This window comes from Peromyscus eremicus, chromosome 14 (genome assembly GCF_949786415.1).
Source record: "Peromyscus eremicus chromosome 14, PerEre_H2_v1, whole genome shotgun sequence".
Lineage (NCBI taxonomy): Eukaryota > Metazoa > Chordata > Mammalia > Rodentia > Cricetidae > Peromyscus > Peromyscus eremicus.
In genome coordinates, this window is record NC_081430.1 from 39874493 (window position 1) to 39898544 (window position 24052).

At 37.9% G+C, this 24052-nt stretch overlaps 1 protein-coding gene across 1 annotated transcript in view; it reads right to left on the reverse strand.

The window, feature by feature from the left end:
• Cep128 (centrosomal protein 128) overlaps positions 1-24052 on the reverse strand; it is a 334023-nt gene that overhangs the window by 19333 nt on the left and 290638 nt on the right. The window contains exons 21-22 of the mRNA XM_059279885.1: positions 4807-4884; positions 1791-1904 (exon numbers count right to left, since the gene is read on the reverse strand). Coding sequence (XP_059135868.1) covers positions 1791-1904; positions 4807-4884 — 192 coding nt within the window. The remainder of the gene's footprint in view (positions 1-1790; positions 1905-4806; positions 4885-24052) is intronic.

A 24052-nucleotide genomic window follows, 5' to 3' on the forward strand; every position in this document is an offset into this window, starting at 1 on the left:
TCAGTCATAGCATAGTGGTCAAGAACATAGAATATTGCACTTAGGTAGACTTAGGTTTAAATACTGACTCAACTGTTTAAACACTCTATAACTTTACTTTCCTCAGTAATACAGGGAGACAAATAATCTCAATCTGACAGCTGCTGTAAGGAGTAGGCATAACTTCACATAAAACATGCAATACCTGTAAAAGTCTGTTCTAATCCTCTCAATAATCAGTAGTTATCACTAGCTCCTATTGTCTACACATTAAATTCTATTGAAGGAGAAATGAATAATTCAGAATGTATGGGACTATACAGGAATGTTGGAAGAAGATTTAAAAATTGTCATACAAGACAAAAGGTTACTATTGTAGCTAATAATCCTAACTTTAAAAACTGGTAAAAAGGAATAGAATCATAAGAAATTCTCCTCACTTTGAAGGTATCGATAATGCAGTATAACTATGTTAAAAGGGTTTACAGAAATTAGTACTATCTCTCTACCCACTGTGTACTCTATCAAATTAGGAGGGAGGAGGCTCCTTAGAAATAATTATACTTGGCTGCAGTAAGTGAATACATACTGTATAACAAATATTCATTAGTATGTGTGTAAAATGGACACTTTTTTGTTTTTGCTTTTTTTTGTAATTGTAAGTACACATCTGAACATAGATGGATTCTCTGTGGGGCAACATTCTTCATATGTGTGTTTTTGTGTTGAGGGTGGTAATTTTGCCCTGCAGGGACTATCTGGCAATGCCTGGAGATCTTTTTGGATGTCACAATTTGGGTAGCTGTGCTACTGGCACCAAGGGGGATGCTAAGCTGAGGAGATGTTAGGGATGTTGCCAGCCATCCTATACTGCATAATATAGCCTCTGCAACAAAAATTACCTGACCAGAATGTCATGATGTTTAAGTCAAGATACTTGGTTTTAAACTAAGATCCTTCAGGGCTGTGGTGTTTTGAAAGAAAATGGCCCCCAAAGTGAATGGCACTACTAGGAGACATGGCTTTGTTGGAGTAGCTGTGGCCTTGTTGGAGGAAATGTGTTACTGTGGGGGGTTGGCTTTGAGGTCTCCTATGCTTAAGCTACACCCAGTGAGACAGGCTACCTCCTGTTGCCTGAAGATCAAGATGTAGCAGCAACCTCTCCAGCATCATATCTGTCTGCATGCCAGCACTATGTCTCTCCATGATGAGAATGGACTGAACCTCTAAACTGTAGGCAAGCCACCACAATTCAATGCTTTCTTTCTAAGAGTTGTCATGGTGTCTCTTCATAGCAATAGAAACCCTAACTAAGACAAGGGCCAAGTGGGTTCATCTGTCTGCCCTCAATGGATATTGGGGCAGGATTAGAGAACGGTACTTCTTTTGTCAATATGATAACATGATCTCATGCATCTATGTGCTGGTTACACATTTACATATCAGAAATCCTAGCCTAGAATTTGCCTACCTAGGAGAATAACTATAAATACCAAGGCTACAGGTTAAATAGCACAGGATGCTGGACCTCAAGTGGACTTAAATGCTGAGAGCAGCTTGTGTTACACATGGAGGAGGGCAATCATTTACAGTATCTTTGACCAAGCAAGTGACCAGGGTTTCCCTGGCTCAGGATTTCATCAGTGGCATCAATTTCCATAGACAGACAACATGCTATAGTAACAATGGAATCAAGTGCAATCCTTTCTTTCCCAAGTACCCTGACACACTGGCACAGCTGCTTACAAGGTTATAGACTTAAAGATGATTAATGACCCAAGATTTCAAAAACTGTCCATAAAGAACATTACTTTAAAGCTCTTGATTCTGTATTTGGTGTCATCTCGGCGCTGTTGAAGAGAATCTCTGTGAATTCTGTATTTAGAGTATCTGCCATCAGTTTTCTCAGATAAACTGGAGGAATCCTGGAAAAGCAAGAAAGGGTTCAAAATTGGTGAATGAAAGAAAAATCAGTGCTAGAAATTAGAGTAAGGAAGTAGTGACATATGGAAAAGTAACTGTAGTCAGCATTTAGAGAGATACATACGAGAAAAATAGGCGACCAAGGGAAAAGAAGAAAATGGCCACGCTATACTTGGCCACAGGGTAAGATGGGTGTGATATACTCTCTGAGACAACTGAACCTCCCTTTCCAGCTGCTAACAACTACCAATTGCTCCACAGCTGGAGAAGGGGCTGGGTGCCAATGGATCACATACATTTTTAATTTAGTGTTTCATTATTCTTCACAATCATACAAAATCAGAGAGCAAATAAATTAAGAAAGCAACATGTTCAGGACCTTGCTTCTATTTTTTTCCTTCTCTTCATTTTCAGTAGAAAGAAGGAACACGCCAATTAGCTATGCTAGTCAATTATTAAGACATGCAATATTTGGGGACAATTTAGAAGAAAATGAGGTAAATGATTTTGGTGTGTACAATCATCTATGGTAGAGAGTCTGAAACACTCCCAGAGAATCTTTGTTTTATTAGTGGTTCAAGTGAGGAAGGGGAATTGGAATTCCAGTTCCAGCCTTTTCATTTTCACGAGGAAAGCAAAGGAAAGAAAAGAAAGCTGCCTAGAAAATTATAAATACTTCGGCCAGAGATAGGTAATTTGTGGCAGATTTGGGTTGGAACTCAGTACCATACCCTTCTCACCTTATCAAATAAGTAATGTTTAAATACAAATGACAGAGCTGAAGCTTTTTTTTTCTTCAAAAATGGGGTTAAAAGAAGATGAAGGAGACAAGAAGGGAGGTAGAGCCATACTCAAGAAAGAATAAAGTCAAGCGTATCAAAATAGGATAGAATTTCTATGTAGTCATAACTATGGGACTATCAGAAAATACATTTGTAAAGTACATTTTTGCATAGATATTAGTGGTGGTACCATGAGTAGAACCCACACAGAAGACAGTATTTATGTCCTTCAATTTATATTAAGAAAGTATTCCCTGAGACATTAAACCATCTGGGACATGAACTTGAACTTAGATAACCATTTAGGTCTTTGAATTCTTGTTTAAATCATACTGTGATTTATAGACAGTTTAGGCACCTGATATATGTATCTGTGTGTACATGTGTAAATATAATCCATACTTAATAATATGAAGGCTTACTATATTTTCACTTAAGGCTGTATTTAATTATTCCATGAGAGTGATTTAAATGAGCTATTTTTAATTGTCTAGATGGCTTTGGAGTACACATAAACATATGGAATGTGTTTCAGGATGGAGGCAACAGTGAAAATAAGAGACAAATTAGATCTCACTCCCAGTTAATTTACATAACTTCAATTTCCTCAAATATAAAGTAGGAAAAATATCTCTGAATATAAAAAAATGTAGTGGATTTAACTACTGTTTGCTACACAGTGCAATAAAAATTATAAAAAAATACTTGCTACATGTGATAACAAAAAAAGCTAGCAAGTATGTCCCTTTTCAGAATACAGGGCTCACTTTTAATGAATTGGAAAATACAACTCTGAACTTGAAAAAAAAACGTTCTCCCAGAAAACTTCAATATAAACATATCCTCATATTGTAGTCTATGCATATGCAAGCCAGACTTACAGACAATCAGAAGACTCTGAGTAACAATAATAGACCCTCTGATAAGACAGCATGGCTTCTGGAGTGCACTCATGAGCATTCTGTTCACTAAGAGCACTGGGGGACAAGTGAGCTGTGACTGCAAGTCTCGTGTCACAGGCTTATCCTGATCTATAGTGGGCATCTGTTTCTCACCCATCCTTCATTTATCCAGGTGACACCAGTACAGAGAGAAGAGGAAGTAATAATAATAATAATAATAATAATAATAATAATGGTAACTGTGTTGGTAAGACATTCTCCACACAGGGTTGTATGAGGGTGAAGGGAAACTATATAGTTCTGTATGCTGATGTCCTAACCATCCGATGGGGATTTAAACTGTAAATACACATTCACATCGTGAGAAAGAATTAACACTTTAGTAAAAGATACAAGGAACACTTGCTTTATCTGTAACTGTCTAGTTTCGAGATGTGTCAACTGACTCTTGGATAACACTAAAAACAGTTCAGTTGTGGAATCATCAAAAATACTCATTATATTTTGAGATCTGCATGATATCATTGATTGCAACACAACCATGCTATGGCTTGCTGACATTTCCTACTCAAATGTATCATCAAATAATATGCTATATTTAAAGAGAGCCTAAGTATTATGTAAGTCATATTTTTAGTAATTTTTAAGGCTAATTTGAAACATGAGGCTACATGTTCACAACATAAACCCCATATCACTTTAAGTTTTAATTTCTTATTTATAACTAGTGTGTTGATACTGTAATAAGCTATAAGTTGCTAAGGCTATACTTTACATTTGCATCCCCTAAAGGGATGTATGAAAAAATAAACCCTAAACTATGACGAACTTGATTTCACATGCCACGAGAGAAGAATAACTATGAAATACGATGTTTCTAAAATAGAAAGTATCTCATCTTCCTGTTGTCACTGGTACGTCTCACCCCCTTTAATTCTTAGGTTTTCTAAATTATTATTACAGCTTTAGAAGGAAAAGGTAAATTTCTAATAGTAAGACAAAAGTTTCCATTTTCCTATGCTATATTAATATAAAAGCTTGGTTATTTTCAGTCCTGACTTCCCAGATGTCAGTGAATTCTGCTCAGATGGCATTGTTAAAAGTCCCCAGTGTTCTTCAGAAATTCCTCCCTTCCTACAAGCTTCCTTGCACATCAGGAAGATGTCAAGTGTTCTAACTCAGACAAAAGTAATGAAAGAGACAAGGCAACTCTTCCTCACTCTGAAGTCTTTGAAATCCTCTAGCAGGCTCAGTTTCTCAGGCACAGACTCCAGATGGTCTAAGGCCACTCGGGTACTCTAGGAAAACAACAAAACAAAGCATAAGGGGACTCAATCAAAAATTAATATTCTCAGAACCAAAATACTGAAAACAAGACACACCACCAGCAGATTAAACTATAAATTTATAACCAAATAAGAACAAATATTTTCAATACATCTTTTAAATCAGGGGAATTATTTCCTTTCACAAAGTATATGAGATGCATTTGCAAAGCGGACTCCTTGAAAAGGCTTCCTAGATAATTGCGTTCAATTGACACGCTATGAAATTTTCGATAGAGCATTTCATATTTGCATTAATTTACAAAAATTGCTTCAGTGAACACCAGAAATTAACCACCAGGTGATGGTAAGAAAAAGATGAGTTTGCAGTTACGTTTCTATGGAACACATTCGACACTCTCAAATGTTGTCATTACGAAGGAAAGAGTTCTCAACAATTACTTTTGGGAAAAAAGAAAATGCAAAATGCAAAATGGTATATATACTGGTAACGAGCATTAGCATTTGAATTTGAAAAGAATTTTAATTAAACAAAGCAAAAACATAAACAGACAGGTGATGTAAGAAGACTCAGGGCATAAATCTTCAAGTTGCAGATGAGTTAGGGGCCACCATGTTCCACTGAGATGTCTGACACCTTTTCATGAACTATGGGCTGGGAAAGTCATTGGACTTAGCAGTGAGATTCCCAGGCTCTCATTGCCCCACCCCCACCCCTGCCCAGAGGATTGCAGGAGCCACATACTCCAGATGGTCTGCTCTGAGACAGAGGAAAACTGCCCACCATGTTGAGTTTCATGTAAGTGAAACAACTTTAACCTTGTTAAGCTGTAGATTTTAGGGTTTGGTATCTACCAACATACAGTTCAACAGTAATTAGTTCAAGTGATGTTTACACTGAGGATTAAGTAATTAAAGTGGGCAAGTCTTGTGGTCATCTGGCTTTTATTGGGTGGACAGGTTCTGATTCATAGGCATGGCAGAAGTTTTTCTTTGAGAAGAGTTCATCACTTTTCACTCAATCTCTCTACTTGGTCCCCACTCCATTCCAGAGGTTGTGTGCTCTCCCTGGTGTCTCGTACCAGGGCCTCACCAAGGCAGTTTTTCCAGAGCATCTACTTTATGTCTCCCACAGGCTGTGGGCACTGCAATGGATGGAAATATGAAAGTAATGGGATGTCTTTGTTCAACATACTTTCAATTCACCCCTTCCCACCTCCCCCTTCTTCAGTAACGGTACTAATGAGTGCAATCAAAAGTCTGGCTGGAATTCTGCAGAGCGAATGATGCTTGCTTTCCATTGCCATTCCCTTGACAGGCACATGGGTCTCGCCTTTTCTGTTCTGAGTTCTACATGACTTCTTCAGTGTTTTGTAACTTGAGAGTCACAGCTGTTTTCTAGTTTTGTCATATATAACAGTTTTGTCATATATAATAATAGTTTTGTCATATATAAATCAGTGCTCCTATTCTTCATAAGCTTTTAGAAATTGCTGATGCAATTTCCACCATTTTGAACAGGAACTTGTTTTGCGCTGGTCGAAGTTAGTCAAGTGTTCTTTCCCAGGGTCTATTTAAAAGATTTAGTATTTTGTTCCTTCTACTTAACATTTATATTATTGTTAGTTTTTCTGTTTCATGTACTTACTTAAACTGCCATACACTTTAAATGGCTTCACTTAATTTTTCCACAGGTTGGAAAGAGTCATCAAAACGACATTTTTCTTAATATAGGACACAACATGTAGGTTTCAGATATCAGGGAGGATTGTTTTTCTTTTTTTTTTTTTTGTCGCTTTGTAGGCTATATTTACTTAATACAATTAGAGATATTTAAGAACTATATTAGCTCATGAAACTAAAACACAAAGCAAAACTCTGATGACTATTCGAAGACAAAATTGTGAATTGAATAAAACTCTTTTCATAAGCAGATTCTAATAGATTTTCAGCACTAAATTTTATTTCCTTTTTTTCTTATTTGAAAGTGATCCTCTGAACCTGAAGAATTTTAAACTCACTTCTTTCTCAAAATAAGCAGATAACCTCTATAAAACCTGAGTAATTTTCAACCAACCAGGTGACTTTGTGACCCTTCTCTATTTTGTTTTTGCATGCTCACATATCAGTTTATTTGGGTATATATTCACATGGCTGCATTATTGTGGCATCCATGAAAAGTCTTTGCCTCAATATGAAGCACAATTATTTATATAGTAGTCCCTTTACCTCACCTATGTCTCCATGAACTCTCTTCATATTTTCTCATAATTTATTTCAGTTGGGTTGTGTGTGTGTGTGTGTGTGTGTGTGTGTGTGTGTGTGTGTGTGTGTGTTGCGCATGTTAATGTTACCTAATACTTTAAAGGGTGTGGACAAGTCTCCATTAACAATCTATAGTCCAATTTTTCAAGTATATTTCAGTATATGGTAGCAGCAAATAACATGATTAATTTAATTCTTTAAAACATATCAGATATTTACAGAAAGGTGTAAAAATGGTTCTCCCTGGGCCAGGCAGCACATGCTTGTAACCTCAGCAACTAGGAAGTGGAGTTAAGGGGACTTCCAATTCCAGGCCATGGTGGAATAACAAGTGAGTCCATAAAGAAAGAAAGAAGGCTCACTTCTGAAAAGTAATGTAACAGTTACCATAGCATGTTTAAAACAACAGAGAATGTACAATGACAAGTTATTTAAACTTCTCTCTCCATATAATATATATATACCATATATATATATACACCATATATATATACCATATATAGTTCTAGTTCCCTGCAGGGAGCTATACTCATATAGCCTAGAGGCAGTGGTTAACTCCAACCCTGTTTAGAAGCATAATGAAAGATCAAATAAAAAAAATAGTTTGCCTGTAAATTCAACCCTGAGTTACTTTTTAATCTGCTCTGTACTCCTCACACCACCATATGCACTGTAGACCTATTACTATATTATTATATTACATATTAAAATATTATATAGATGAGGACATGAAGAACCAGAGAGTATAAGTAACAAACAGACAATCACATAGTAGCAAAACCGGGAAGCAAATTCTAGTAACCTGAATGCAAAAATGGCACTGTTCTCACTACAACACCCCCCCCACACACACACACACACACATTTATATAATGCTAAGCTAACAAGGCATGGAAAGCATCCGGAAGCTGTAATGCGGCTGCTTTTATTTCCAACCCCTTTCCAGTCATGCTCTGAAGATATGTTCTTGATGGGACTGTTTTTGTTAGCAGTGTTTTAAGAGGAAACCATGAAGAATTTCATCTTCTATGCTCAGGACTATGTGTATCTAAATATATATATACATATGCACAGTAGTCAGAAAGATAGACACACACACACACACACACACACACACACACACACACACACACACACGGAATCTGGATATCATAGTGTGTGGGACTAGAGCATAGACATCTACTCACAAGAGTTTCCTCAAATAAACATTGAACAAAAGCAAATGAGGTTATCATTCTCTAGACAGTCTAATGAACTCATGGATCGTTATTAAATGCCCAGACAAAAGTCTGTTGTTTAATTTTATTTTCTCCTAAGAGTATAAGCAAGTGATAGAAGAAACTGGAATTTAGAAACCTTGTCTGCGAGCCCCTGTGGCTTGCCCACTTACAGATGTGTTCACATGTCTGTCAACAAAGGCAAAGCACAAGCTGCCAACTTTACCCTTCCCAAATTTCAACACACATCAGCCTCCTGTGGAGCCAAGCAGTTTGAACTGGCCTACAGAACTGTTCCCTTAGATCTTCCTTTGTTTCAGACCAGAAGGAAATTGAATAATATCATATGACAGCATAAGTAGCATCAATTAGGAATTAGACAGAGGAATGCATTACAAATCTTAGATCCTGTCTCCTGTAGCGAAAACTTAGGGAACAAATTTGACCATAGGCTGTACATAGTTCTCTTTGTAAAAATGCACATCTGTTTCATTTTATTAATATAGAACAAATATAATTTCCTCACACTGGTATTGAAATTGTATGTGTAAATGATAAAGGAGAATTTGTCTATGTTTTTAAGACTATGTGTATATTTCTGGCACAACATACATGTTAAATAAACAAGGTTATGAAGCAATTTATTTGGGTTCAAAAATGTAATTCTATTTCATTTGGAAAGAAATCTACTGCAAAACTTTCCTGACAAATGGCTGAACGGTGGTGAAAAGACCTGAGTAAACACAGTCCAAGGACAGGAAGGGTGAGCTCACATAAAGGACGAACTGTACGCTTTTCCCTGATGCTGACTCCATCCAGCACAGCTGTATTGGCATTAAAGGGCCCTCTTTTTATCCAAAGTGTTTAACACCCTCTGGAACCAACCCGAACAGTAGCAGGGAACAGGCCTGCAAAGCCTGGTGCTGCTGATGACATCCTTCATGAGGCCCAGAGAAGAAAGCTGTGTGGGTTCCTCCAAACATGAACAAGATCCTTCATTTATACACTGAGAGCAGGCCTGCAAAGCCTAGTGCTGCTGATGACATCCTTCATGAGGCCCAGACAAGAAAGCTGTGTGGGTTCCTCCAAATGCCAAAAGTCTCTGTATTACATCTGCCACTATAAACCAGGCCAAGAACTTGTGGCTGGGGACACCCTAGGCCCTAAGAAGAACCTACAACTGTTACTTTGTTAACTGGACATAGCACCAACCTGCCCTCAAGACACTTGTCCTTAGACCCACAGATTAGTACAGCTCACACCCTTCATTGGGGAAGCTTCTTTTTGCAGTAAATTAAGGTTAATACAAAGACCTACAACTGGTCAGAGAAAGCTGTACATTGCTTAAATCTAAAAGGAACATCTGTATAACTCCGCCTGCCCAAGGTGCAGAGAACGTTGCAGAGGAGAAACATGGACAGATTCTAACAATTAAAGGATGGAGTGGAATGCTGTGAGATCGTGTCTCTGGACATAACAAGACCAGCATGCCTATGAACTCACATGCGCTGTGGATGCCTGTATAAGGCCCACACAAGATAAAGCCAGTCAACATTCCAGCATAGATATACGACAGAGTCCTTACAGCCTACCTCTAGCTGAGGAGCTGTTGGCAACTGATGGCAGCTGATGGAAGGGGGGGCCAGTTTTCTGCAGGGGTGTACCCCTAGACGGTTACCCATGTAAACACAGGGAACACTATAGTCAGTGAGTTATAAAGTAAACCAACAGCAAAAACTCAGAAGATGACCTGAAGTTGGGAGAGGAAGAGAGAGGAGGAATCTGGAAGAAAATGGAGCAATGAGTAAGTGATGATAAAAAATACATTGTATATATGTTTGGAATTCTTAAAGATATAAATAATAAATATTTTTTAAAAGAGAGAAGATACATTTTCAAATACAGAATTCTCATTCTAGATTATAAATTAAAGTCAATCTATTTTCTTCTTATTAGCTTACAAAAGACAAAGAGTTCTTTCCAAGTAAGTGGTTTAAAGGGTTGTATTTTTCTTGATGAGAAAACACTAAGAATGGAGTGAATGATGGGAAGATAAAGAAACACGTCTCTTTGCTGGAAACATTCCAGATTTTCTTGTAAATATAGTTCCTACCACTCCCTTCTATGAAGAGCACAGTTCTCTCTGTGTGCTGAACAATTTGTTAGGTATTCACAGCTCCTTCACAAGGGATGCCTGCAATCTGCTTAATGGATATAATGGTATTTCTTCCAATTGAAACTAAAATGCACTTACAAGGGAGGGAAACTGAACATTGGGGAGGGGACTGAAGTCACCAGTCCTTACTGAGAAGACACAAAGTTCCAGGAATGTCACTTACATGTATTTTGTGGTTTGGGGAATATCACTTAGCCCTGTTCTTCTAAGCCACAGTTTTTATTTTTTGAAATGGGGATAAATAATGGTAGTCTTTATTATCCTATACCCTCTGGCAGCAGCTGTGATTACCAGGTAAAAGAGTAGATATGAAAGTACACTGAAAATTGTCAAGTACTTCCCAAACATCAAGTATAAAACCGAAACAAAAACAAAACAAAAAAAACATTGAATCTAAGGCACTATCAACTAAAGTAGCTTCCAAATAGAAAAGCGCTGAACAATGATCTACAATTATAGCAAATACAGACTAAAAAGTACAATGTAGAGAAACAGGTTATTTTCAGAAGTGGCCTGCCATTACATAGACATTATTTTAAAATACAAAAAGAACAATGGCATTTATATTTTGAACATACTGTACTCTCCTCTTTATTTGGAGAATATTCTTTTACTTTTTCCTCCATCAAATGAGCATTCTCTCTCTCTCTCTCTCTCTCTCTCTCTCTCTCTCTCTCTCTCTCTCTCTCTCTCTTTCTCTCTCTCAGAATAAGAGATAGTTCATTCTAGAATGAAATTTGAGTGATTATGGCCTGGGACAACACAGTCTTCCTCAAAGGATAAAGAAACATGGCATCACATCAAAAACTCCATTTTGATAAAAAGATTAGGACTTTTTCACACCTGGACTATGAAACTTAAGATAATAAACTGTCATATCATTTGAGAGCATGTTCACGTGGACTTCAACAACAGTGGATGATATTCATCTTCAGTGCCACTGATATTCACATATCCCGAGCAACTGAACATTTCTGTCATTTTTTATATTTTTATAAGTACATTTTAAAATATTGTTCATGATAGTTAATATCTCAGTTAAATATTTCTAAGTGATAAAATAATACCAAACTTGTTTTAATGAAGTAACAAATGAAGAGATGCATATCCTTTAATTCATCATGTTCTTTGCTATGACTGCTTATTCTAAACCCCTACCTTATTCAAAATTAGCTCTCATGTTTAAAAGATTCAAGTTTTCAATATATATATATATATATATATATATATATATATATATATATATCAACATAATCTGGATATTCAATATATATATTTCAGTATAATCTAGATAAAAGAATCTAGTTTTTAAATTAAACTTTAAATCCATTTACTCTAGATATAGATACACAAATATTTGGGTTAACTCTTTTTATTAAAATTATACAAAAGATAGCAATTTCTAAAACAACATTCATATTTTATACCTTAAGAATTGTTTTTTTATTAAATTGATATCTACATTGTTCTATAGTACAATTAGCCAAGATTTAGGAATTAATTAAATAGTGTTTAGAGTTTTTGTTTTGCTAATTAAAAATAGAGGACAATATTTTAGTGATTCTTCCCAGAGTCTCATTTATAACCATTTGACTATAAGTAAGATAATTAATAGAGCAAAAATAACTGTAAATATGGGGGAACATATAGTCAATTTAGTTTTTTAAAAATGTTATTTTGGTTATTTAAAAAACATGTTTCCATCAGCTGTTATCTTCACTTTTAGGCCAAACTATATTTTTGATTATTTTAATTTTAGGTAACTAAATCCTATTATATGTCACATGTACCTTATCTGGGGTTTGAGTTAGCCTTCCTTGTCCACTTCTGGCATCCTTTGACTATCAGATAAAAATCTTTTGAAATCTATTAACTATCAGACCACTAACTTCCAGCACCTCAAAAACTATGACTATCACCAGACAGCATCTGAGGCCAGAAGAAAACCTTCTCCCATCTTGCTGCACCTATGTCTCTGAAGTACCCAGCAATGTATTTTAAACTTGCCTTGATTTACGACTTTGTTATGTAAAACTATAAAAATTCATGAAATTGCTTCTATGTTGGAACAAATGAGCATTTGCAAGCATACAGGAAACAAGAAATGTATAGAGATCATGTATATGCCCATCACTTGATGCTAATAGCATTGTTTCCTCTGCTATCTCACATGTCAACCCTTTTATAGATAGATAAAATAGACGTAGTCTCTAATCCAATTTATATTTTGGGTGTGTTTCAAGAGTAAACTGACTGGGTACTTTAGTGCACCACCCCCGCTCCCAACCACTTTAAAATGCATACCATTCATTCCAGTGAAATACTAGTGTACATTTTTCCTATCTGTGTGTGTGTACCTGTTAGTGTGTGTGAGAGATGCCTATTTGTACACATGCATGTGAAGGCCAGAGACAAACTGAGTATTGTTCCTCGGGCGCTATTATCACTATCCTTGTTATTGAAGCAGGGTCTTTCACTGGGACCTGGGGCACACTGATTTGGCTACAGAGCCAACTAGGCCTAGGGACCTTTTTGTGTTTCTCTGCCTCCTCAGCAAAAGGACTATAAGTGTTTTCTGCCATGTATGGCTTTTTTTTTATAGGGTTGCTGGGAATTGAACTCAGGTCTTCATGCTTGCCTGGCAAGTACTTTATCAACTGAGCTCTCTTAGTCTTTAGTGTACTATTTAAGTGTGAAGTTTACGTATAATAGAATACATAAATCTCGAGGGAACAGGCTAGCTGTTGTTTCCTATCATAGTTCAATTGTGTGTCCTCAGAGAAGGCTCCCCTGTCTTCTCTGATTCTATCAAATGAATTCTCTACTACCTCATTAATCTTATTTTGGTATCATTTATCAGAGGACAAATATATTTATCCATATAATTGTTGATCTTAAGAAAGTAATCAAGGGGCTGGAGAGATGGCTCAGAGGTTAAGAGCACTGACTGCTCTTCCAAAGGTCCTGAGTTCAATTCCCAGCAACCACATGGTGGCTCACAACCATCTGTAGTGAAATCTGGTGCCCTCTTCTGGCCTGCAGGGATATGTGCAGACAGAACACTGTATACATAATAAATAAATAAATCTTTAAAAAAAAAAAAAAAAAAAAAAAAAAAAAGAAAGTAATCAAAACAAGAGAGGAAATATTTTCCCAGCATACAGCTCAATGTTTGCAAAGGTGAGATATTCAGTAAATGATTTTTCAGGGAATAAATGATTATTTAGTGGAAGAAAGATTTTCCTATTTAGCTCATCTATAAATTTTACTGAAAGTCTACTTTGTACTGAACACTGTTCTACAGGTAAATAGTAAGGCAAAAAAATCTGTCTTCAGGAGGGCTACATTATACTGGGGGGAAGAAACAATTCCTAAAATACACTCTGTAAGGGAAGAACAGGACCAGGGCAACATGGTAGGGAATGACAGGGTGTAAACACCTGGTAGTCCCTAATAGCCCATGTGATGAATGGTTTAGAGTAAAATGAAGGAGAGATTGACTTATGAGAATGTCCCTGCCCCAGATGCTGAGCATTTGAGATAGAATAAACTAAGGACAAAAGCAGTAAGGAAGGGTTCTGCCTTTTACCCTGTAGAAATGAATGCCTGAGAACCTGGCATAGCTGGGTGAGCATGTGCTCAGTGAGGTCAAGGTGAGACCAAAGATGCCAGGAGCAAGATTTCATAGACACTAAGAACAAGATCTCAGAGAGCATTTGAGACTGCTCAAGTTTCAGTATTTAATAGGAGTCCCCACCCCCCAACTCCCCAAGGATAGAAATCAGAAGAGTGAAGTCTCTTACTCTGAAATAAGTGTTCTGGGTGTTGTTTAGAGAAGGCTGTCAGCCTCAGACTCCTAATCAAGAGTGGAATTTGTGGAGCTCAGAATTTGGTTTTCGTTTATTTATTTAGTACTACAAGGGAAAGTACCCAGAGCCTTGCACATGTCAGGGAAATGTGTTGCCACTAGGCCATTACCCACCCCACCCCATCCTCTGAATGTGTGGAGTTTGGGAGTTTTCAAGGAAGGCTGGGAGCTTGATAAACAACAGAGAGGTTCTGAGTCCCTCCAGGTGCCACTGGTGTGGAAGTCTGTGAAAGATCTGGTGGGAATTTCCAGGTGGCCACGGGTGTCACCCCAATGTACCTGATTTACCCCAAATTCCCACACCTCAAGAGCATGGATCATGACATAAAGTTCTGAGGGTGTCAACTGTCCATAAAATGTCTTCTGTACATGTATAACATGTTTTATTTTCTTTTTCAATAGCTTTCTATTTAAGGAACATGGCAAGATGCTTTGAAAATGAAACACTCGTTGCAACAAGGAGACACAGTGGTTTATCTCAGTGTTGCCAAAACCAGCTGTATGAATCTGGGTAAATTATTCAACCCATGGGCTGAAGCTTTCAAGTTCTGAACATGAGAAGTTCAGATATGAACATAATAATGACCTTTGTTCTAATCTTAGTTCATGATAGGCTTAAGTTCTTCCCATGGTAGCTTGAGATCAGAAATTTTAAGTTAAAAAGCCTAGAAAGTGTGTGTGTGTGTGTGTGTGTGTGTGTGTGTGTGTGTGTGTGTGTGTGGCTGTGGCTACTCACTCCAAAGATAAAGTGGGCAAAACCACTCTGTGATCATATTGCTAGGGGTTCTTTACCCAGAAACACTTGTGCAGCTGAAGACTGTCACTGTGGTAGAAAGATCCACTCCTAATCATAAGACAAACAGAGATGGCTTCTTGGGTGTTTGCACCCAAACTACCAACTCCAAATATTTGTCATTTTATATTTTTTAAAATGATGCTTCTAAAAGCATAACAAAAAAAAAAACCCACCTTCCACTCTTTCACTTTATAACTGGCTCACAACACCAAAAATAACATCACTGTCCCCTTCTAAATGCCTCTCTTCCAGTGCTCCTGCCACAAATGTTAGTCCATACTCGATTTCTCTCCCCAAAGCTTCTGTGCCCGATGACTCTGTGCACCAAGGCCCATCTGCCCAGAATGCTGTGTTTTTCCATATACAGAGCTTTAATTAGCTCCCGAGTCTCTGGAGGGATTTGCCTGGGCCACCACTCCCTCTAACATGGCATTTAAAAGGCATGGGCTCTTAAGCCATCTGTCTAAGTTTAAATACTGGTTTAGTCATTTACTTGCTATGAGTCCTTAGGGAAGTTCCTGATGCATGGGAATACTTGGGACTCTTCCCTCATGTATAAATAGAAATGATAAAAATACCTCTCGTGTGGTGTCATGAGTAGCAAGTACATTAACAAGTAAGTCTGTAGAGCAGGGCCTGCAGGTAGTAAGCAGGCAGTAAACACTAGCTGCAATTACAGTGATAACAGTGGTTATCATTTCATGAACTTTCCCTTTAAACCATGAGTTAGGAGCACAGGAGTCAGATTCCTATGTGAATATATGTCTCCTGTCACATGCCAAATCAATTCTTTATGTGTGTGTTTAAATAGACACCAAGTTCCCTAAAGGAAGGCCAGTGTCATATACTTTTAGTGCTGAATACAAGCAAATTTGATCTGAAAATTGCATATCTGCATAAATGCAAAACTGATCATTTTCATTCTTATGAGGGTAAAAAGGCCCATCAGGAAGATGAAGATATTTAGAACTCAGAAACATTGCATAAACAGCAAAATTATTTCTGAGCTATAGAACTTAAAAATTGTTTTTGAAGGATAGAGAATATTTCTAAATACTCAAAACTAAAGAAAAAAAAAAGACCCAAAAGAAGGAGCTGGAGAGGTCAAGTTAAATAGTGTGAGCTGGGGAAAAAAGCAGGGCTCAAGCACAGTATCTAACATATGGTGCAGGGAGTGTGGCGTTGAAGAGTAGCCTGCATCATGTACATGAGCAAAAGAGGGGTTTAAGCACTCTGGCCAATGATGGGGACATTGCAGAGCGCCGACACTGAGGAATGCTCACTGCTTTCCAGGCATGCTTCCCACACGTCCCCAATACACACTGAAGCATGCAATCATATCTATCTTGTTCACATTTAACACAGAGCAGAGGGTCCTGATACAGAACAATGATACAGAATCATTATTGTTCTGGTGAGACCGATTCATTTAAAAACACCTGGGTGAAGTGAACATAAGTAATCTGTACTTTCAAAGTGAAGGGGTATTTCCTGTTTAAAAGATGTTCTATATTCTTAAGGAGGATGACAAAAACACATTAATCATGTTCTATTGCTCCACACACAGGGCCTGCTTGTTGAAAGAGCCTCTGAACAGTTAATCCCCCTATGGGTGACTTTCCTGTGACAGGCCGGTCAGATCTAAATAGAAATCAGGCAAGGTGTATTTTATTTTTATCATTGTACCTTTGAGAATTAATTCACCAGGAACTGAGATAAACTGTCAATATTTTTAAAGGTTGCTTTCATAATTAATCCTTTTTATGAACACTCAGAGATACTGCCTTGGATTTTGTACAATGCATCCCCCTGGTGACTGGTCAAAGCAGACAGAAGCAAAGACTATCGAGTATATTTTTAAACCACCCAAATCCAACCACACTCCCTCTCAAGGACTTCTCACTAATAGAACATACTTGGTTCAAATACCAACACTTTGCTCCTGGAGTAATGGTTTATGGCAGTATATCCTCTCAGCAGCTGTCAGGAAAAGTAAACATTAGCATATTTCACACAGGCTAGCCAGGCAAGGCTCTAACTAAACCAGGTGTCAAATGTTCAACCATTGGCTGAGAAAGGGGTACCATGAAAGCCAGTGGGCACAAAACAGCTTTCAGGGTTATTTGGTGAGCAAATTCTTCTGACAATTGCCACAACCAATTGTTTTCCTGAATCTGAAGTTGCTAATATTTCTTTTTCTTCTTTCCAGATGGAAGTCACACACTCATTCAAATGGACAACAACGGAGTGTTGTGGCATGGTGGCTAGTATGCAAAGAAGCTGTCTTGTCAAAGCATCTGGAATTCTGAACTCAGGGCCCCTCTCCTACTTCATTTTAACACTCCCCATTATAGTGGACAAGTTCAGCGGCCTTTACTCAATATATTAAAAGTAGCCTGAACTACATGCTATGCAAAAGTATGCTAGGGGGACTATAAAAACATGTTATTCATAGGAACTGGAGAGAATTCCACAGACACTGGCTAGGACACCACCTTTATTAAACACCTACTGTGTGCAATCAAATCTATTCGCATCCCTACACTAAACCTCACTCTTCTAAATAGATTTAACACAGGAATATTCAAGTTTTTAACAAAAAGAAACTATTTGGACCATGGTGAGATAGAAAGAGTACACACACACACACACACACACACACACAATTTTACAATTTTTCATTTCCTTTCCCTTTTTCCTATTAACTTAAAAATCCTTAAGTATAAGGACTGGCTCCTATTACAAACACTATACATTGTGTAGAATAGACTTGAAATATTTATTCCTCAGGGTTCTGAAGACAGGAAATCTAAGATTGAGGAACCAACAGATTCCCAATCCTGGTAAGGAAATAATCACCTTTATACTGTAGCCTCACGTGAGGGTTGAGTGGGGGAAACTATTTCTCTGGTATTTTTCTTTTTCTTATATGGCCAGTAGTTGCATGATGGGAATTCCATCCTCACCTAAACCTTGTAAAATTCCAAAACTCCTGTTTCCTAATACCATCCTGGATGAGGTTATTTTGACATGTAATTATGGCATCTCTAACAGGGACAGCCTTCACACACTATTCTTTGAATTGACAGCATTAATATGTAAGAATTACTGGATAAATACAGTTTGAATTTGATGGCACAGTTATTCTCAATCATCTCTAATAATTAGGTACATATTTCAGTTTTTATATTGCTTTCCTCCTCCTACAGCTTACCCTCCCAAGCTTTAGCCAGAGGATGAAGGTGTTAGATTTGTTGGTATCATTTTTAACAGGATGTAGATAATAGGTTGTATCTAAGCTACATGCCTAGCCATTCATTAAAAGTATTCTTTTTAATGTATATACTGTCAGTCTCTTAAAGGATATGTTGTAGTGTAAATAAGATACCTATTGATGAGAAAAAAAGGAGTCTATTATATATAATACAGTTTTACTTGAAGAAGTTAGTTGCCATTTATACACCTTGAAAACCACAGAAGACCCTTTGTGAGAATAAAAACAATAAAAGCAGACAGTGGCAATTTGCTTCCACAATCTGTAATGACAATTTGATTTCGTTAGATTGTTAATATATCAGAATAATTAGAACTATTTACTATCCAGGTCCAATGGGTGTTAAATTCTTTAAGTTTTAATTCTTTAAATTTAATTAATTTATTGTAGACAAATAGCTACATAGGAATTTAAAAATAACTTAAAACTACTAAATATCCATTTATTTGGGGAGGTGTGGTGGTTTGAACGAAAATGACCCCCAAAGGGAGTGGCTATTAGGAGGTGTGGCCTTCTTGGAGGAAATCTGTCACTGTGGGGGCAGTCTTTGAGGTCTCTTTTGTTCAAGCTTCCCTCAGTGTGACAGTTGACTTCCTGTTGCCTGCAAGATGTAGGACTCTCAGCTCCAGCACCATGTCTGCCTGCATGCTACCATGCTCCCCGCCATGATGATAATAGACTGAACCTCTGACAATGTAAGCGAGCCACTCCAAATAAATGTTTTCTTAATGAGTTGATGTGGTCATGATGTCTCTTCACAGCAATGAAAACACTAAGACAGAGGTAAATGGCTGAAAAGTGGCCATTAATAAGCCTGGAACATACTTGTCTTGTAAATACTGGTTTCTGATTTTAAATACATTTTTTGTGTACTTTAATTAATTGCTACTACCAGGCCATTCTTGTTGGGGATCCATCTTCAAAACACATTGCTTTAAAAAACATAATAACTTGTATCTTTTTTAAAAAAAATTGCTGGTAAATTCCCATACAGTGATATCATGTTATTCCGAAGCATTTTTTTTTTTTTAAATAATGGATGACAGGGATACATTTGCGTTTTGTCTCTAAAAACACGTTCATAGGATCAGGAGATGGCCAAGAGGGTAAAAAACGACAACTGTGTAAACATGAGCAGATCCCCAGCACCCACGTTAAAAGCTAAGCGTGGCAGAGTGTGTCTGTAGCACAGGAATAAGGTGGACACAGGCAAGTGCAGAGACTTGGGGCCAGATAGCTAATCAAAATGAGCTATGGGTCTAGTGAAGGACACTGTCACAGATGGTGGAGAAGTAACTGTGGAAAATATCCTAATGTCAGCCTCTAGCCTTGCTATATTCCTGCAATGTTACCCACCCCCCAAAACTGTTCAGAAACTGACTCTTGAATCTATAGCACTTTCTGTAGGATCCCATCATTTAGAGATTCAGTTTGACCTTTGGCTTATTCAACCATGACCATCAGAGTCTGATGCTAACAGTACTTTGACTCTTTCTTCTGAGTCTCTGGGAAAATGTCTTCCTCTGTCAGTTTCCTGTTCTTTGTCATCCTGGGGGATAAGTCTGAATCCTTATCTAGTATTCAATAAAATTAATAATTGTAATAGATGATAAGATATTTTATATTTATTTATTTATTTATTTATTTTTGGTTTTTTGAGACAGGGTTTCTCTGTGTAGCTTTGCACCTTTCCTGGAACTCACCTGGTAGCCCAGGCTGGCCTCGAACTCACAGAGATCCACCTGGCTCTGCCTCCCGAGTGCTGGGATTAAAGGCGTGCGCTACCACCGCCCGGCGATAAGATATTTTTATACATTGCTAAAAGATGATAAAGGACCTTGGTAGAAAATGTCTCCTGGGATTACTACCCACCTGTGGCATATTTGGTCCCAGACTAGCTTTACAAGGATGCCTGTACAGCAAACAGACTCAGAGGTAGAACTTTTATTTCCTTTTGTGCAGAAAAAAAATATAGTGCTAAAAATGACTCTTAAAGACATTCTGCTATACTCGCAGATCAGTGCCTTATTCAGCCATTACCAGAGAGGCTTCCTCCTGCATCAGATGGGAACAGATGCAGAGACCTCAGCCAGACATTATTCAGAGTGAGAGACCTTGGAACTAGCAGTCCTAAACGGGATATCTCCATGAAATCCTTCCCCTCAGAGCTCAGGGAACCCTACACAAGAGGAGGCAGAAAGAATGTGAGGGTCAGAGGGGAAAGAGAACACTAAGAGAACAAGGCCCTCTAAATCAACTGAGCAAAGCTCATATGAACTCACAGAGACTGAGGTGGCATGATACCAGGTCCTCGGTGTATATACTATGGCTTCCACTTTAGTGGTTTTGTGGTACTCCTGAGTGTGTAAACAAGTGGGTCTTTGATTTTTGTGCCTTCTCTTAGGCACTTTTTCTTCTGTTGGTTTGACTTCTCCATCTTCAGTGTGACAGTTTTTGTTTTATCCCATTACCTATAATTTTGTTATATGTAATGAATATAAATGAATGAATGAAAACCTAGCTACTAAGATAAATGTTAACAACCAAACTGTTACTTATACCTTACTGGGAGAGGGAAAATCAGCTTTACCTGATAGAGTGACAATGGGTTTATCAGTTCCAAGACAGGCCTCATGTTCAGGAGTAGTTAACCAATATATAATGGACTTCACAGTTTTTGAGTATCTGTGTGTGTGTGTGTGTGTGTGTGTGTGTGTGTGTGTGTGTGTGTGTGGGCATGTGCGTGCTTTTTGGGGGGTTGTTTTTGTTTCCCTCCCCCCATCTTGGGAATGGTTTTATTTTGTTTTCTTGGTGTTGTGGAGGGAGGTTGTCATTGTATTGGGTTTTTGTTTGATTTTTGAGAAATAACTTAAAGTTGGGTAGACAGAGATGGGGAGATATCTGGAAGGACTTGGGGAAGGGGAAGAATATGATCAAAATAAATTGTTTTAAATAGTAATTTAAAAAAGCAAAGGCTTTAAGTATTTTCATACCAGCATTCCTTAGCATACAAGTAACCACTTAGTTATCTTTGGGTTGTATTATATAAGAATACTTGATTTTACTAATTGCTGTTTGAGATGCTGCCTTCAGTCTCATAAAATTAAAAAAAATTTTAAGGACAAAATCCCAGATTGGGTCCAGTGGACCTACTGTTAATGAAATATTAACAGTACACCCACGATTGAAAAGATCTCAATTTTTTTGTCATCATGCAAGCCTTTTAACCTTCTCAGTCATAAGTATTTCCTTCCAGGGAGCCCCCTTAAATTACTTCTGTGGGGGCTGACATAACATCTGATAGACTTCATGGGTAGCATCCCAAGATGCCTTGCAGTAGTGTCCCTATGAAGGGACAATGTTTAGACTTTACTGTTTTGCATGTAGCTGGCCGCCCCATAAGGAATGGAGACAGGGATGGAAAGGGAAGCCATGGGGGAGTCACACAGCCTTGAAAGAAATCAGTGAGGGAAGAGGCAGTTTATGTATTCTTACTCAACTGCCTCAAATAAATTAATATTTCTTTGGGTAAAGAATGGGCAAAATTGACAAATTTGCCCATTATGTTGATTTCCTTTAAAAAAAATGTGCTAACTTCTTATGTGGTTTCTAAAGATACCAATTTTGTATATTGTCCAATTTGTTACAAGTCAAAGGATATGACTGAACAAACCAGCTCTTCAAATGCAGTCAGACAATTTTTAATTTTACATTCCGTAAGAGTCTAAAAATTAAGCTCTCAAGGTTTATGCAAGACTCAAGAAAGTAAGGCGAGACAAGGAAGTTCCTAGTACAATTTTGGTAGGTCAGAAGGCCTTAAGAGGAAAAACACAATGGCCTCAGCATAGGATAAATAAAACTCACTTAGTGGCAACAGAGAATGAAGACAACATGGGAAGGCCCAATGCAGTGATCAAAAACCACTCTGTGTATTACCGCCATCTAGAGAGACAGACCTAAGGCTGGGGTATGCAGAACTAAGGCTACTGGGATTTCTGTAAGAAGGCTAAGTCCAAGCTAACACCATGGAATTTTGGAGGGAAAATTTAGAAAATACCAAGACACCTAGTATGGCAAAACAGGAGTCAAATGGAAATGTTCAGGTTAATAAGTCAACCCTTTTCCATCTGCTCTTGTGTCTGGTAACAGACATTTAAAAAATTAGAAAAATATTTTCCCACCCATGATCTCATTGGATCTTCTCAGCCTGTGAGACATCTGGACAAATATTAGATTCATCTCACAATAGCAGAAATTGGGTTGAGAGAGGCTAGGTGAGCTACTGTGTGCCAAGCCAGAAGTTCACAGCAGGTCTTGTAACTCCCATGTACCAAATCCCAGTCATTCCCTGAACATCTGACCCTCACTTGACTTTGCCAGACCTGACACTGAAGTGACACATCAGAACAAGCAGGAAAAACTAATTCCCCAATAGGAGCATTGAGACATCCCAGGAGAAAATGAGTTCTGCGTGAGATGTACAGGAGGGGAGATGGGAACAGGGTATGTTCTGAACAGAAGATAGTACTTCATAGAATGCAGTGACCATCAATGAGTCTACCTGCTTGACACAGGTCATCTTGGTTGTGCCTGATAGCAATGAAGCCTGTTGGGGACATTAGCCTTCACAGTGGCCCCGTGTAGAAGGGAGAGCTGCTAGAGAAAAACTATTGAAATGTCCCAGAGAAACACTCACAGAAAGTCAGCTATGCAAAATAATTAAGAGCACCCAGGAAGATAATGAGGGAAAGGCTACTTTAATGGTTTGGCTTTTACTGTTTGATGTTCAAATATAATGCAGTTGGGGGCAATGATAGGTTGAAATCGTCCATTAAGGTTAAATAATTAACATGAAGCCATCTAGGGTATTTATATTAATAATGCTAATAGTGACAATTTATACTGTCTCCAGCCTTTCATCTGAGATCAAAGTTTATTAAAAGCCCCAAACAAACTATATAAACACTTGTGAAAGTGGTATTAGAGCTGTTATGTAGATGCCTGAAACAAAGAAAGATCAACTGAGGTGTTTAATAGAAGGGAACAAGCTCAAGACAGAACTAGTACTGCAGCCTAGGGGCACGTCAACATTCACAAGCAAGGAGAACTAGAGATCAAAGCTGCTGTATGGGACTCTGTTTACCAATAAGTTTAGGGCAAATTCTGAACATGGTCCATGGATGTCAGCCCCTCATTTCTCTGTATTTTTTAAAAAGTAGCCTTGTTTAAGATAAGTATAGAGACCAGTGACTAATGTTCTTCCTCTTTGCTCTTCCCCTTACTTTGTATGAGTCATAAGACAATTTGAAGAGTTCCACTGGCATGCCTTTGTTTACCCAGTCACAGCAGGGAATACAGAATGGAAGGAATTTTGTCACAAATCAGGATACTTAGTTGTAACTTCAGGTTTTGCCTCACTTGTGAAGTCACGAGCTTCCTGGCATACAAACTACCCCTGCACAGATCAAGGATATGTTACAAGGACTTTTCAGACTCAATCCAGTTTGAACGTTATAAAAAATGTGAGGACCCTGGCCCAGGAGCTGGTTGGCCGTACCTATGTGGCAAGTGAAACATAGTAGAG